This window comes from Tribolium castaneum, chromosome 1, assembly GCF_031307605.1.
Source record: "Tribolium castaneum strain GA2 chromosome 1, icTriCast1.1, whole genome shotgun sequence".
NCBI lineage: Eukaryota > Metazoa > Arthropoda > Insecta > Coleoptera > Tenebrionidae > Tribolium > Tribolium castaneum.
In genome coordinates, this window is record NC_087394.1 from 31,170,681 (window position 1) to 31,186,381 (window position 15,701).

The 15,701-nt window shown below is 36.6% G+C and overlaps 2 protein-coding genes across 4 annotated transcripts; both read right to left on the bottom strand.

The window, feature by feature from the left end:
* Positions 1-67: 67 nt before the first annotated feature.
* On the bottom strand, positions 68-11,890 carry LOC100141540 (uncharacterized). Of its 3 annotated transcripts, none has more exons than XM_008192672.3 (9): positions 11,736-11,890; positions 11,469-11,541; positions 10,598-10,688; positions 9,841-9,946; positions 9,497-9,789; positions 9,273-9,447; positions 682-9,221; positions 424-635; positions 68-356 (listed from the first exon to the last, which is right to left on the bottom strand). In XM_008192672.3, exons 2-9 carry the CDS (start codon positions 11,533-11,535, stop codon positions 322-324), a joined length of 9,519 nt encoding a protein of 3,172 aa, XP_008190894.1. In that variant the 5' UTR covers positions 11,536-11,541; positions 11,736-11,890; the 3' UTR covers positions 68-321. The 3 variants fall into 3 exon arrangements, with proteins under 3 accessions (XP_008190894.1, XP_008190895.1, XP_064212058.1); XM_008192673.3 differs by having other exon boundaries at positions 415-635; XM_064355988.1 differs by lacking the exon at positions 11,736-11,890 and adding an exon at positions 11,595-11,662.
* Positions 11,891-12,205: 315 nt separating this feature from the next.
* LOC103312319 (uncharacterized) lies at positions 12,206-15,614 on the bottom strand. The gene is made up of 7 exons (XM_008192671.3): positions 15,262-15,614; positions 15,114-15,210; positions 14,508-14,613; positions 14,160-14,455; positions 13,996-14,107; positions 13,087-13,939; positions 12,206-13,002 (listed from the first exon to the last, which is right to left on the bottom strand). Exons 2-7 carry the CDS (start codon positions 15,191-15,193, stop codon positions 12,542-12,544), a joined length of 1,908 nt encoding a protein of 635 aa, XP_008190893.1. The 5' UTR covers positions 15,194-15,210; positions 15,262-15,614; the 3' UTR covers positions 12,206-12,541.
* Between the last annotated feature and the right edge of the window lie 87 nt (positions 15,615-15,701).

Sequence of the window (15,701 nt, forward strand, 5' to 3'; positions counted from 1 at the left end):
CACCTTTATTTTTTATCATTTCATTCATCGATGCATCAGGGGAGGCCAGGATCATTAAAACACAAAGTTAAGGATTTTACAAAATTTTATTTTCTCAACAGACTCGCGATAAATAACATTGAAATATTTACACTAAAATTATTAGGTACATAAAAGTATAATAAAATAATATCATGTAAAAACTAAAAATATATCTACAATATAAAGAATGTACAATAAACCTACTTACAAAGAAACGATTATAATAATTTAAAAAGATTAAAAATTACGTAACCGAAGGCAGAGGTTTTTGGTTGCAACATGATAAAAATGCTTGACTTTTCACTTTTGCGACGACGTATCTTTTCGTTTAGTTCCTAAACAGACAAAAACATCAGTTGCAAGTCCGTCCCGATTTACAAAATTAACTCTTACTTTACTAACCTGTATTAAATAAATTAGGAGACGGATCAAACAAGCCATTAAATCGGTGAATCCACGAGAACGCGTCCTCTTCCTGCTTACTCGTTTCGCTAGAATTGGCCACTCCGTTATTCATTTGTTCTGTACTCCGCCGCCTATCTTGCGGCTTATAGTCGTGCGTCGAATGTGGATCGCTTTTCGAAGTGGACGAATTTCCCGGAGCTTTCCTAAACCTAAAACCGACCATTAATCCAAGCCACAAGTGTATTATTTTATTACCTTTTAGGCGACGTATGGACCATAGGATCCGTGTTATGCAACGGTCGCCGGTTCGAATGTGTGTAGTTTGCGGCTTTTTTATGGTCCCTTCTCGCTTCGGCTTCGGGGTAAGGGTGGAACTGCGGGGCATTTCTCTCCTTTTTGGCGTCGGGAACCGTGTAATAGCCGCGATTTTTCAGTATTTCGTTAGTGATTTCTTTCTTGTTTTGCTGTTCGCTGGTCGGGTCAGGCACTGTGTAGTACCCCCGGTTTTTCAGTTGGTCGCTAGTGTTGTTTGTCTTGCTTGGCTGGTCGTCGGGCACCGTGTAATACCCTCGCTTTTTCAAGACGTCGTTGACCTCCGTCTTGGTCTGCTGTTTTTTGAGCATTTCCTGCGTCCACAGTTTATTGACGGGGCCTTCACGGCGCAACTTATCGAAAATATCGTCCGTGCTGGACAGTGCTGGTTTCGTAGATTCTGATTCAACCTTTTCCACATGGTTATCAGCACTTGCACTCAGACTAGTTTTCTTGGTTTCGGTCTGGACATTCAATATGTTCTCCATGATGTAATCCTTGCCGGTTTCGTCGAAACGGGGGTGTGGCCGCCCCTCCTTCAACTTCTTTGGCTTCTTGTCTTCCTCAACCTCAACCAATGCCCGCTTCTTACCATCATCCACCTTAGATTCATTTTTCTCCAAAGTGTCTTTTATTTTATGTTTCGTTGAACTGTCCTTATGTTCTTCCACTTTCTTGTCTTGGAAATTGCCCGTGACATCAGTGATGTCCGCAGCTTTTAAATCGGTTTTGACTTGGATTTTGGCCATTTTTTGCGGTTTGGTTACGTCGATGTCAAAGGACACTATCTCGGGCTTTTTACTTAACGGTGGACTTTTCGAGTGTCGTTGTTGCGTAACGATATTCTGCTTCGGAGTCGAAACACGCGTTCTGTTGTGTCTCCGAGCCAAAAACTTTTCAGTCTCGTCCAGAGCTTTACTTGTTTCGTTCTTATTGGCATCAGTTTTGTTTCTATTGGACAAGGCCTCCAGTAAAGGTGCAAATTTGCTAAGTCTTGAGCAACCCAAAGGTGGTTTGCTTGGTTTTATTTGTTCTTGTCCATTCTCACTTTTACTTTTGGCAATTAGATCTGTTTTGACTCGAATTTTGCCAGTTTCTGGCATTGTTGCGCTCTTTTCGGGAGACACGACACGCATCCTGTTTTTGCGAACTGTGTGGTTCACTTTTGTTTCGTCTTCCACGAAAGTTGGGAATTTGTTAGACCTGACGGTAATTGGAGTAGTTCCGTTGATGAAGTCTTTTTTCACGTGATCTACCGTTGAGATTGAACACTGTTCCACTGGCTCCACTACGACCTTTTGGTTGCCATCGCTTGAAATAAAGTTAGAGTAGCTATTCCATATCAAGGGTAAGTTGATAGGATCATGTGAAGTAGTCTCGGTCATTGCATCACTCGACGAAACATTCGAATCCATAATATTGATGTTGTTGATGTCGCCAACAACCTGAGACAGCAACTCCAACTGTTCAACAGCATAGTCCGTCCCTAAGTCACTATTACTGCCATGGTCTATGGTGTTACGGACTGAGGTTGTCTTCGGCTCGCTTTGCGAAATGTCCACCAACATGTTCAACCGTTTGATCTCATTTTGGACGTCCTCTGGCTTAGGAATGGGATCATCGGTGTCAAAATCGGGTTTCTCCTTTTTACAAGGCAGCAACAATTCCATGTCTCCCAACGTTTCATTTTCTTCGATGTAATTATTCTCACTGAAGGAAAGTTCGTCCAAATGAGGCGCATTCAACGGGAAATCGTCAGGCGAGTTGCTCAAAGATAGCCCAGTGGTTAAAATGGTTCTCTCCTCGTTGTTTCCCCCCAACAGGGGACCTCCCAAAGTATAGTTATGATCGGCTGCTGATTCCTTTTCCCCAAAGCAGCTAATCTCCGTGACACGTGTCACGTAATTGGGGTGGAAAGAATTCTGCTTGTTCGTTTGCACGTCTATACCCGAAGTATCAGGCACTTCGTTCATAAAATTAATAGTCGAAGTGCCTAAAGTTTGCAACAGGTTCATCGACGTGCTGATTTCGGCCGTCGAAGTCGTCGGGGAGATGAAATCGAGGGACTGGGTGCTCCCTAAGGGTGGTAATTTAGTTGGGGAAATGTCATCCAAACCAAATATTTCCGTCGTGCTTAAGTTGTCACGATTAACTGTTTCTCCGTTGTTGAATGTGAATAGACACGTTTTGTCTTGGTCAGCGGTCGTCGACGATGAAGATGGTCTAACATCGCAGGACATGGACACTGCTTTAGTTGCGGCACTGTTGGCGATTGTTGTCGATACAAGAGATAAATCTGGGAAATGCTTAACAGTTGAATCAACAGTGGAAGACAAGACGTGGTCACCGATCGTACTACTAAAAACACCACTGACCGATACTGCCTCAGACGACGGGACGAAAACGTTGTCATTTTGCAGCAGCATCTTCATAGGACTGCTTGACTCGATTATAATTTCAGGCGCGCTGGTTAAGTGGGGGTCAAAAACCTTGATTTTATCGTCTGGCAATGCCTTATTTGACGCGTTTAGAGAATCATTTATAGGTGGTTTAGCAGAATTTGAGTGTTTTTCGCTTTCAATGAACGTAGAAGTCATTGGAGTTTCGCGGACTCCTCTCATATCGTTTTTAAAGTGGTCGTAGGATACATCTGAAGCGGTCACAATTGGAGTGACTGGTTTCTCCACCTCTTCAACCGGTTCTAAAGGTTCTACCGTTGTCAAAGTTATTGTTGAAATGGTCACAACTGGAGTAATTGGTCTCTCTACTTCAACAATCGATTCCAAAGGTTCTGCTGTTGTCATTTTTATGTCTGTGGTCACAACTGGAGTAACTGATTTCGCTACTTCACCAACTGGTTCCGAAGATTCAGTCAGGTTTTCCAATGGCAAGGGGATGTCTAAATCAGTTTTGTTCTCAGAGTGAGTTTTTCCTTGCAATTCAATTGACTTGGAATCGTTTTCTTGGGCTCCAAAGAGACATATAGTTGGGGTTTTAGGTCGTTCCATATTAACATCTTCAGGTATTCTTTCGTTCTCCAACCTTGATATTTTTTCAAGAGGTGCATCTTCAAGCAAGTCACTTTTCCGCTTCTTGTGTATATCATCCTTTTGCTTGGAAACATGTTTACTTTCCCTAACAGTGGGACTCGCTTTACTTTCGGTGGAGTTTTCCCTGTCCTTGCCCTTATTTTCGTGCGTGCCTTCACATTCTGTTGCTTTATTTTTGTGACGTAAGCTATCCGTTTCCCTTGATCGTTTGTCTCGTTTATCATTCTCTACCTTCTTCTCTTTTGAACTACTCCTTCGAAACTTATCCTCTTCTTTCGATTTTGACTTTTCCTTTTCGTTCACTCTTCCATTGTTTTTGCCGCCTTGGTCATTAACCTTCCCCGAGTTGCACAATTTCGTCTTGTGACTACTATGCTTATTATCATTGTCGGCCAATTTTTTCGAATCTTCCTGTGTTTTGCTCACTTTCTTTGAAACGGTTTTGCTTACTTTTTCATCCACCTTAAATAAGATATCGTCGCTGGGCATCACGGACTTATCAAGGCGGGGTTTTTTCTTAACATCATCGTTTGTATTTGTTTTACTCTTGACTTTTTCCTCATTTTCTTTATCTCTGGGTTTTTCATTTTTGCTTTTGTGTTTCTTCTCAGAAGTTTCGTGTGACTTTCTTTTCTTATTTTCAGAGTCTTCGCTCTGCTTATCCTTTAGTTCTGATGACGACTTACTTTCTCTTTTATCACTGTCGACGCTTGATTTATCTTTCGATTCTGAAGATTTGTGTTTTGATACTTTTTCAGAACTTTGCCGAGACTTGGCATCTTCATTTTTCGGCTTTGAGGAAGAACTGTGGTGTCTTTTTCTGTGACCGTTCGGTTCTTCATGCGATTGACTATCCACCGATTTGGATTTACTTCGTCTTAGTCGCTCGCTCTCGCTGTCGCTATGTTTCTCTTTCGAACGTTTATCAGAAGTCTTTGATTTTGAAGAAGACCTACTTGACTCATCTGATTTCTTATCGAATGACCGCGACTTGGACGAGGATCTGCTACGTCTTCTCTTGTGATGTTTGTCATCTTTTTTACTTGTCTCCGACGACTTTTTTTCCTTCTCAGATTCTCGTAAATTATTGCTTTTCGTTTTATTGGCACTATTTTCACGTTTTTCCTTTTTAACTTTTTCAGATTCCATCTTCTCTTTCATTTTTTTAATAGTGTTTTCTAGAGATCTTCCTTTAGTTGCATCCAAAGTTTTAGAATTGGTTTTGTCAGGACTAACAGAACCACAAGTTTCTTTAGCATTCAAAATCAGGTCCACTGGCTTTTGCGATAGATCTTCAGCTATTAGAGTTTCATCTGTAGATTTCACAGGAGCCACTTCTTCTTTTCCTTCGTCACTTACAGGTAAATTCGCCAATTTTTCGGCCACATCAATGACCAAAGAGACCGTAACTTCACCGCAAGCTGGCTTAGGAGGAACAGCTTCAACAGCTGGAACTTCTCGTGTTGTTTCAATATCTACTGTAACAACTGGTTCTGTATTTTCCAAATTATCACTTTGCGTGTTTTCTTGAACCAATTCCGTATTAGTGGCCTCTGTTGAATCTTTAGCAATTTCAGCAGTCTTATCACTCAAAGCTTGAATTTTATCGACAGTCGACTTGTCCAACCTTAACGACTCTTTGATTTTATTGAAAGGCAAGTCTGACGAGGTGAAATCCACACTTGACGACCTGCCTCTATCAAGGCAGCTCGCGGGTTGTTGTTTGCCTTCCGAACTTTTAGAGCGCCGTTTTGTTCGTTGTTCCAAACACTTTTCGTAGTTCATTAGAAGTACAAACGGATTGGGCTGCAACTTGTCCTCATATGCTTTCATCTGAGCTTTAGTTTTGAAAATTTTCTCACAACTATCTTCACTTCTTACAACTGTAGCCATCCCCACAGTAAGATCTCTGGGTCCTAGCTGCAGAGCCTCATCAACTTCATTACATATTCTGCCGTCATCGGATGGAGTACCGACTGTATCGGTACTTTTGGCACTTGATTTTTCAGGTGAATCACTGATTGTTGAAATAGAATCAGCACTCTCTGGCGTCTCTGTAGTTGCCTCATCCTCTTGTTGAAGGTTTTCAGGTAGTTCGGGAGCAGGCGTGTCAATTTTTGCATCTGCGTTTGGTGTCCTATTTAATATGTTTACAATACTATGGTCGGTTGTTTTAAGAACTTTAGTCTCTGGTTTTTCTACAGAAGGCGAAGTTAATTCAATTGGTTGGTCACTGTTAACGACATTTGTTAGTACATTGTCGTTTTTCTTAACAAAATCTTCCATTTGTTTCAAAATATCAGAACTCTCAAGTACGCGGTTTTCTTCAATTTCTGGTATACTGATACAAACAGCACTTGCACTTTCTGTTGTTACAAATTCGAACACCTCAGGAATTGTGTCCTCATCAAAAATTTTATTCTTGTCCACACTCTTCACACAAACTTCAGGAATTGTTTCCTCATCGATGCATAACTTATTTGCGCAACTATCATTACTGTCTTCGCTTGTTGGGATATTGTCCTGTAGTTCTTCGGCGTAAACCTTATTAGTTAGGGGAGGCTGATTAGAATTTTTCAGCGAAATAAAATCGTGAGGAATATATTTCGGATCTTCGTTTCGAACCAGTTTCAAAGGTCCTTCATTCTCTACAATGGAGTCCAAAGATTTTGTCAAATTTTTTCGTATTATTTTCTTATTTTCATTTCCTTTAAGTCTTCTTTGGGGCTGTTTCACGGCTCTTGGTAAGCTTTTTCTAGAACTGGGGTTTTTAACTTCCAGTTTTTCTTTGGTTGATTTTCTGCGTTTTGGAATTGTTTGGAGGTTCATATCCGATCCATTTTTCTTATTGGTTTCAACTTCGAGTGTTTTTCGTTGAAATGCAAGGTCTGCCAACATCGCCAAAGCAGCATCTTTTTTCGGACTATCATATTCAACATACTGGACTTCAGAAAGGCTCTGTGGCAACTCATACGTTGGTAATTGTTGAGAGACACCGTCCTTGCCTTGTGTTTCCTGACACATTTCCGGTCTTAAAACGTTGTGACATTGGGTATTTACACCGTAGGCGTGTAAATCGGACTGGCTAACTTCACCAAACTGATTTTCCTTAGTAGTAATTATATCACACGTAGTCTGCATCTTGATAGAATAATCTATTACGGGAATAAATGCATCAGTTTGTGGTGTGGTGTGAGTTTGCTCCTGTGCCAGAACATCAGAATGAGTGTTCAATGATTGGATGTCTTCAGAAGATTCAAGAACTTTAGTTTGAACTAATTCAAGACTGGACAATATTTCAGGAGTGGCAGAATTTTGCTTGTTATTTGTGAGTTCTTCCCCTGGATCGTTCTTGGTTACTGAAAAGTCAATGACTTCTTCATTTTTTTCAGAAATTTCAACACGATTTTCTTTAGTAGCTTCAGTTTCGGCAATACCTTGAGACACTTCTTCGGTTACTTCCGTTTCTGGAGTAGCTGTAAAATTTTCTTGAGTGTCTTCAGTCTGAACAACAATTTCAGGAACTTCAGTTTCAATAGCTTCAGAAATTTCTGCAGTAGCTTCTGAAATTTCTTCAGTGGTTACATGAGCTTCGGTTACCACAGTTTCTACAGTAGAATCAAGGACCACAGTTTCTACCATAGCATCAGAAGTTTCATGCGCATATTCGGTTTCTATACTGACTTCAGCAATTTCTTCAGTGACTGTTGTTTCCAAAACAGGAATTTCTTCAGCAACTTCTCTCTCTACATCAGCTTCAGGAATTTCTTCTATGACTGCTGTTCGTACAGTAGGGCCAGAAATTAATTCCACAACTTCTGTTGCTACATTAGACTCAACAATTTCTTCAGTGACTGATGTTGGTAGAGTAGTATCAGAAATTTCTTCTCCAACTTCTGTCTCATTACATTCCGCAATTTCTTCAGTAACTACTGTTTCAACAACAGTTTCAGTATTTTCATCTCCAACTGCGGTCTCAACAGTTTCTTCAGTGTCTCCCGTAGTTTCAAAAATTCCTTCTACAACCTCTGATTCAGGGGTAACTTCAGTTTCTACAACTGCTTCAAAATGCATAGTTTCTACATCTTCAGAAATCTCAGTTTCTATAGTAGCTTCAGAAACTACAGTTTTTGCAACATCTTCAGAAACTATAGTTTCTACAACAGCTTCAGAAACACTATTTTCTACCAGAGATTCTAGAATAGCTTCAGAAACATCAGACTCTGCAGCAGTTTCGGTTTCAGTTTGCAGAGTAACTTCTTCTAAAGTTTCTTCAGCGGATTTATGATGTTCCAAAACGACTTCAGCAGTCTCAGTTATAATTTCAGCAACATTTGTTTCTGCTGGTATATCAAACTCTTTCGTCACAATAATTTCTTCAGGAACTTCAACAGAAAAGTCCAAATCACCACGCTTTTCAGGTGTGGTTGGACTGTTATTTATTGTTTCTTCCAAAGTTAGAGTGGTATCAGTTTCTTCTTCAACGGGTGTGTTTTTTAAGGTTTGATCTTCATCCTGCGTTAAATCAGACTCTACGCCTGAAGAATCTGACAATTGATCTTTCTGAATATTATTACTGGATTTATTTTCCTTATTTAAAACAATTTCTTCAACTTGTGGTTGCTCTACATTTTCATTAGTTTCAGAAGTAAAACAATTATCATTTGTTTCATGATCGTTAATTTTTTTAGCACCTGCTTGACCAGGTTCAGATTCATCTTCAGAATCAGAAATTAAAATACTTGATTCTGTATCTTTTACAGAATCATTGCCAGAACTATTTTTCAGTCGGTTAAGCCCCGTTGAACCTGAATTTCGTGTTTCCTTATTAGAATTCAAAAAGTTCTGATTCTCCGAGTTTGAAACGGAGTAATTAGGGGAGTGGTTTTCTTCGTTCTCTTCCAATTTTATTTCATTTACAGGTAAAAAATTTCCAAAAGCGTTAGAGGGTAGTTGCGATTGTCCATTTGAATTATTGACATCCAAAGTTTCTTCATCATCGTCAAGAATCTCAATCGTAGCAATTTTATTTTCTCTATTGGTGTGCTCTTTAGAATTCGATAATGCATGTGTGGAGACACTTTGGTCCGACTTACTTAACTTAAGTTGCGAATTATCTTCGTTACTTTTAGCCGCATTTATGCCAGTTTCTGAATTGCGAGAAACTGATTTTGCGTCACTGTTTTTTGGAACGTCCAGATTTTGTTGTTTTCGAGCCGTATTGTCCACGTGATTATTCAATTTCCCCGTAAAAAGTGTGCAATTAGTTTGCACTTCATTTCGGAGCGAGTACGTTGATTTATCATTTGTAAAAATTGACGGACTTTTCGTCTCCGATTTGATTTGATATCTTGGTAGAAAATTAAATTTTTCTGTTGAAACCATTGACGGTTTTTGTGGTTTGGGATTAAATAAATCATCGACCATAGACAACTGTAAAAAAATAAAACAATATTTCTACGGCAAGCTAAATAATGCGCTTACTTCATGTTCGTCGTCAGATTTACTGTCAAAATCAGATTCATAATCGCTGGTTCTTAAGCTCTGACGAACTGTCTTAACCTTCGAGTTTGTTAAAAATGAATCTTCGGGTAAAGGAATATATTCTCCTTTTAGTGCATTGATTGTGTCACCAACACCCAACTTATCGACAAGATTTCTACAGAAAATTGTTGGTTTTACGAGTTTTTTTTTAATAAAATACTTACATAATAGTATTAGCTACGAGATTATTTTCACAGTCAAAATCAACTCTCACACTTGCATAAAATTTAAGAAGTGTTTTATAACATATTTTAACTGTGGAGTTTAAGTCAGATTCACTATTATGGAACGAATCGTGGACTATAACCCGCAGCAGTCGCAGTACACGTGTTGTTACACTTTCTTCATGTTTTTTATCCACCTCCTTGGCGGAACCATACAAGAGTTCACATTCTAGTTCTATGTATTTTATTAATAAAGCTTCAAGTTGTTCTGATCTAGGATATCTTAGTTTCACCTAAAAATTTAGGAATAAATCCAAACATGTTATTAAAATCACAATTATTACGTTAGCAATTTGTAAATTATATTCATGTAAATGAATGATTTTTCTTCGAATTTCGTCAACAAATCCTGAAGATCTTCTATCACGTTTTGGCTGAGACTTGATGTACCTAGAACGTTCCACAAATTAACTTAAAATAAACGAAAAACAATTAAAAAGAATACAATTAATAGTGCAAGTATGCAATTACTATTTACCTTGATGCAGTGTAATTATATGGGAAAATTGCTGATATGAAGTTGCATTTTTAATTACTACTTTAAATTTTTAAATTATCATTTTAACAAAATTAAATAAATCTGGATTAACTACACAAATTACGTATTTAAGGATATACTCAAAAAAATAATAAAAGTCAATAAAAAATAAAAAACAATCCCAATCCTCTGTCCCTGCTTCGTCGAATGTCTGGAAGTTTCTTCTTCATCTTCGCCACTGATGCTTTCTTGAGTTCATTTGCTTCTTCAGGTGTATTTAATTAAGAAATTTACTGATTCAGAATAAAAATACTAATTGAAATACTATTTGCAACATATTCAACATTTGAATTCAAATTGTGCATGCAAAAACTTTATTGTTAAAATGAAATTAAATTAATTCTACTAAGCAATCAAATTATTTTTATTTTTATGACGGTGAATGTTTCTTCTTGCTTTGTTCTTCATGTTCTTCCAAGCGTTGCAGATATTTTCAAGAGAAATAATCAAACCGGTTCCATATTTCCTTCTTCACAACTTATAAATTAATTTAACTAAACTACCTTTGAAGTTCTGTAGCCAATTGACGTGAAATATGTGGATGATAGCCATCGCAATGTGCTTTAAGTAGTTGTCTTGATATTGATATCCTCCCTAAAATAAAAAATCATAATTCAATAAAAAATATTGTTGACCATGTATTTATTTTCCATTTGTTACTAATTTATGTTTGCAAAAATAGCTATTTGACCTGTGTAGTGATAGTGTTAATACTTTCTTATTAAGAAAAGTTTTATTAAATTAGGGATACTCGTAAATAATCCTAAGCTTAGTTTTTAGTTTTATAACTAACATTCATTTTGTATTGACATACAAGTGTTTGTTTTTAAATAAATATTTATTGTTTTAAGAGCTGAAGACTGTCATTAACTCATTACCATCCCTCCATCCGCCTACCTATTTAAAAATTATTGCAAATAAACGATAACAGTTCTTAAAGAACTGTTCAACTAATATTAGTATGTTTTAATAATAGTTTTGTTTAATTGTTTTTAATAACAAAAATAGCCAGAAATACGTTTTCTTCAAATCATTAATTGTTACACTTACACTCAAAAGATAATATTTGTAATAAAAAAAGTATTTTTATTGTTATTTCTCACATTTCTGTTCCTCCAAGCATCTAGCACAAGATATTTTCCACACTCAATTTAGAAAAGCCACAAATTGTAAGTCACGGGAATAACTAAATCTTCAAAAGCCTCAATAACATCAATAATAATTTATTGTTATCTGAATCAGATAACCAAAAAGCAATGGACCTACGTTGACACTAATAGCTCTGACCATGGCCCAGAAAAATTAAAATAACTCCACGAGTAATCTTGTTCATTTTCAGCAGTTTAATCATTAACTAAATAAACTAAGCCATACCTTTTCCTTTCTGATGTATAAAATCTTTGAAACCCAGTTGCTTCACTGTGTTCATATACAGAGCCATTGTTCCCTGAAAAGCATTCGTTACAAGAATTCGGAACGAAACTTACAGAATGTATTCACAAACACAAAACAAGATCTGCTTGCAATTGGAAAAAGCCATGCAATTTCTTAGAATCACTAACCAAACCATGTGAACTATTGCTCCAATAATAATCGCCACAACAAATCACTTAAAGCCAGCATAATATTTAAAACACTTACCACATTTATCCCAGTTTATAAAGAAAATAAATACGTAATAACCATTCTTTTATGAAAAAAGTGCAAAAAGACACAACAGCTTAACCTGCGCCAAAGTGTAATTGTTTTTGTTGTAATTGTTGGTGCAGCAGACAGGGAGGAAAGTGACAGATTAGTAACTTTCACATGACCAACCTTAACTACGATTTCAAGAAAACGTAATTTTTAAAGACATTTTGCATATTTTAAACAATCCCTTACCCCTATTTTTGCTAAAAGTGAACAATTTTTACGCCGTATGCTTTTAAATCGCCCTCGTTTGAATTTTTTAATTGTCTGCATTGGTGTATTTTATTTCTGTTATGTTGCTACTTTGTTTTCTTTCCTTTTCTACTTATCTTTTTTCTTTTTTTAGAAGCGAAGGTCACGCAGGTGCATATACAGCGTGTTGTCTTAAACTCTCCCTTTTTTTTCGAAATAATACCACAATGTAGGAAGTTATAAACATATTTAATTACTTTCCACATAATGTACAAAAAAACTACAGCCTTACTGCACAGAAATAAATTAACATACAACTACAAATAAATATTAGAAAAATATGCACTCTGTTTTACTAAGAAATTAACAATTCACACTGAAATTACAATAATTGGCATACCGTAATGACAAGTCCATTTTCACAGTTTCATAAGTTGATTGTAACACAGCATAATAGTTTAATAATTAATTAAGTGAAACATAATACAATGATTGCATTCCAATGCTTTAGGGTGCGAAGTAACAAATGCTTTAAAATTAAAGTCTTTCGTATTTAAATCCTTTCGTCACCTCCTGTTGCTCCTCTGCTTGTGCGTCCTTCTGAACTTCCGTTTTCTCTTAGATATAGGTTTCTTGTTCTTTATATTTGCTAAATTCTCTTTATCTTTGTGTTTTGAATCTGCCAATGTGGAATTTTCATCTTCATTCACAACTGACTGTTTGCCTTGCATGTTGAATAACTGTGAGTTTTCCAATATCGACTCTAGACTTTTCATATCAGCATCAAACGTTGCCGGTTGGGTAACAGTCTCATCGTCATCAAAAGAAAAATCCGACAAGAAAAACCCCGACTTTTCTGCGCCATCATCGAAAAGAAAATGTTCAAGCTCTTCAAACTCTTTGCGCCCTTCGAGAAGAAAACTGTCGTCAAGAAGAAATTCCTCCAACAAACTCTCATTTAAGCGACAGTCCTGCGACGTGTCCAAGTCTTCAAAACTGTCGATTTTCTCACTCAGAACTGGATCACCTAAAAACCAAATTTTGACGAAATTTCCAAAATAAATTTGCGACTTATCCCGTTGTAGCGGAGATACAATCTAAAAATACTTACCTAGAAAGTTTGATCCACACTCTTCTAAACTCAAATCAGGAACCTCGTTTTTATTTCTTGGCGGAGTTGCAATTTGTTCGAAAATTAAACTAGGATCTATCAAAAAATTTTCGCTTGCTCCATCGCTAAACTGATTTGAAATTTGAATAAAGTCTAGATCCGCTTGTAACACTTCATTAATTTCTTTGTATTTTTCGTCAATGTTAATTTTTTCTTCTGTATTTTCTCCAAACATTTGTCCACTACTTGAAGCACCATTTGTTTCAGGTACCATTTGATCAACACTAATTTGTGCCTCTTGTACTCCATTTTTTAGATCATTTTTTGTATTTTCTTCTAATTCGTCTTCAGAATCTGAACAAATGATTACTTCCTCCTGTTTTAGGGGTTTGGGTCTTTGGTTTGTTTCCACTTCTTTGTGCAAATAAACCATATAATTTGTTTCACCGTCGTCGTCATCATCGAGTATTTCAAACGTTACAACAGACTTGTTAGTTTTTGCTTTCTTATTACACTCGTTGCTTTTTTTACTAAAGTTACGTTTATTGCAAACTTTGGTGTCACTTGTGACTTCTGTAATCCCATCTTCATCTTCAGAATCGGAAGAAACGACGACACAAACTGCATCCAAACTTTTGGGTTTTTTCAAGTTATTGCTTACGACTGAACTGGATTTAGAATTTTTTGCATTGAAATTATTGCTATGAGCTTCATAAGAACTTCGTTTTGTACTAAATTTTCGTTTATCTAAGTGTTTCTCCAAATAGACGAAATAATTGTCGTCATCTGCAAACTCTATCGTAGGTGTGGAAGATGTTTGAGAAGCTTGATTATCCAACTTTCGGGCAAATACCTAAAAATATGAGCTTGAGAAAATCAAAAAAAAACAGTCGTAAAACATTAAGATACATTATTTTCGCCCTCGGAGTCACTATCTGTTCCATAATCGCTAGTGGCGAGGTTTTTATTAATTTCCCAAACTGGCAAGTTGTTTGGTCGACCAATTTTCTCACGTAAGTCACTACAAAAATAAAACATGAAACCCACAACTCGAAAAATAGCAATCTACTCACTTTGCGATATTATAAACCAACTTATTCCTAACGAAATACGTGGATTTTACTTCGCCCAGCAGCTGCAAAACCGCTCGTTTCAACACGTAATCAGTACTTTTTGTTATTAACGTTTCATTGTTAAGGACGGTTTGGTATAACATCACCTGAAGCACCCGCGAAACTCTTAACTCAGTGCTAATCTCGAGTTGTCGCGGAGGATGCGGATTATTATAATACAAAGCATCAAATTCTAACTCTACATATTTAACTAGAAGTAAGTCGAATTTTCTTGAGCGTGGATATTGGCGAGTAAGCTTAAATTAGAAAAAATAAATCATGAAAATTTCCAGGCCTTAAACTACGTACCTTCAACACATGACAATTGTATTCGTGAATAAAATACAACATCCGTCGTATTTCAGCGACGAATTCAGGCGTCGTACGTTCATATTCCAATTTTGCGTTTATGTAACTACAAAACTTGGTTTTAAAATGGCAGCAAGGATGTAACATGTATACGAAAATTGAATTGCACTTATTAACAAATAATTTACACTTGTAAATGACTAGAAAAGGCAGTCACATGTTACTTAGTTTCTACATTTTACTTAAACTGAAGTTAGACTTCTTTCTTCTTGGAAGACGGTGGAAATTGCAGCTTCTTGTCCCAGAGGAGATGCATTATACTACTTTTTAAGTTTTAAAAACAAAAATACTATATTTTAATAACTACTAAGCAATAAAAAACTACTACGTGTTTAACTAATCTTCTTGGAGACTTCTTTCTTCTTGGTATGACTTCTCAACAATATTACACATGCATTAAAAAATTTAAAAAAATGACTATGAAATTGTTACTTATTAAAAAGAATATTGAAAAACAAAAGAAAAACAGTTGAAAGTTTCACAAAATCTTCAGTTTGTGTTCCTTTCTTCAGTGCAAAAGACTGTGGATTTAATTAGGTTAAATACCTTCTGACTGAATTAACCAGTCTGTGGGAAGAATCTGCTTGATATGAATCATACTGACCGCCCAGAAGACTTGCCAACATCGCTGTTACTAGTTAATCTAAAAAAAAGTTGTTTATAATCAAAATTTAAGATTTTAAGTATGTAACACCTTCAGAAGATACTGACGAGAAGCACTGTTGTTACGAGTAATTGGTGCAACATTAGCAGTCATATTACGAGAAATACGATTAAATTACTGCGATAACCCAGAATTACTGAGTCTTGGAAGTAGAGAAATGTTTTCACAACATGCTCGCACTATTTGAGGCCAAACTCCATTTCCATTGTGAAGCAAAAGGGTTTTTCTGAATACGTCCCGAACGAAATTCCAAAATTAACAACAAAATTGCAAAAAGGATACAAAAACCTGATGTTTACTTTAAACAAATTGTATTATTTTACACCATTATTGTAATTTTTTTCTTTTGATATCGGTGATGATCAGGGATTTCAACGCTGCCAACATGGCGCCCAACATCTCTAAAAATTGCCTAAAGTTTGTGTTTTTGAATAGGGCAGAAAATATTTTTTAACAACACGGTTACGTAA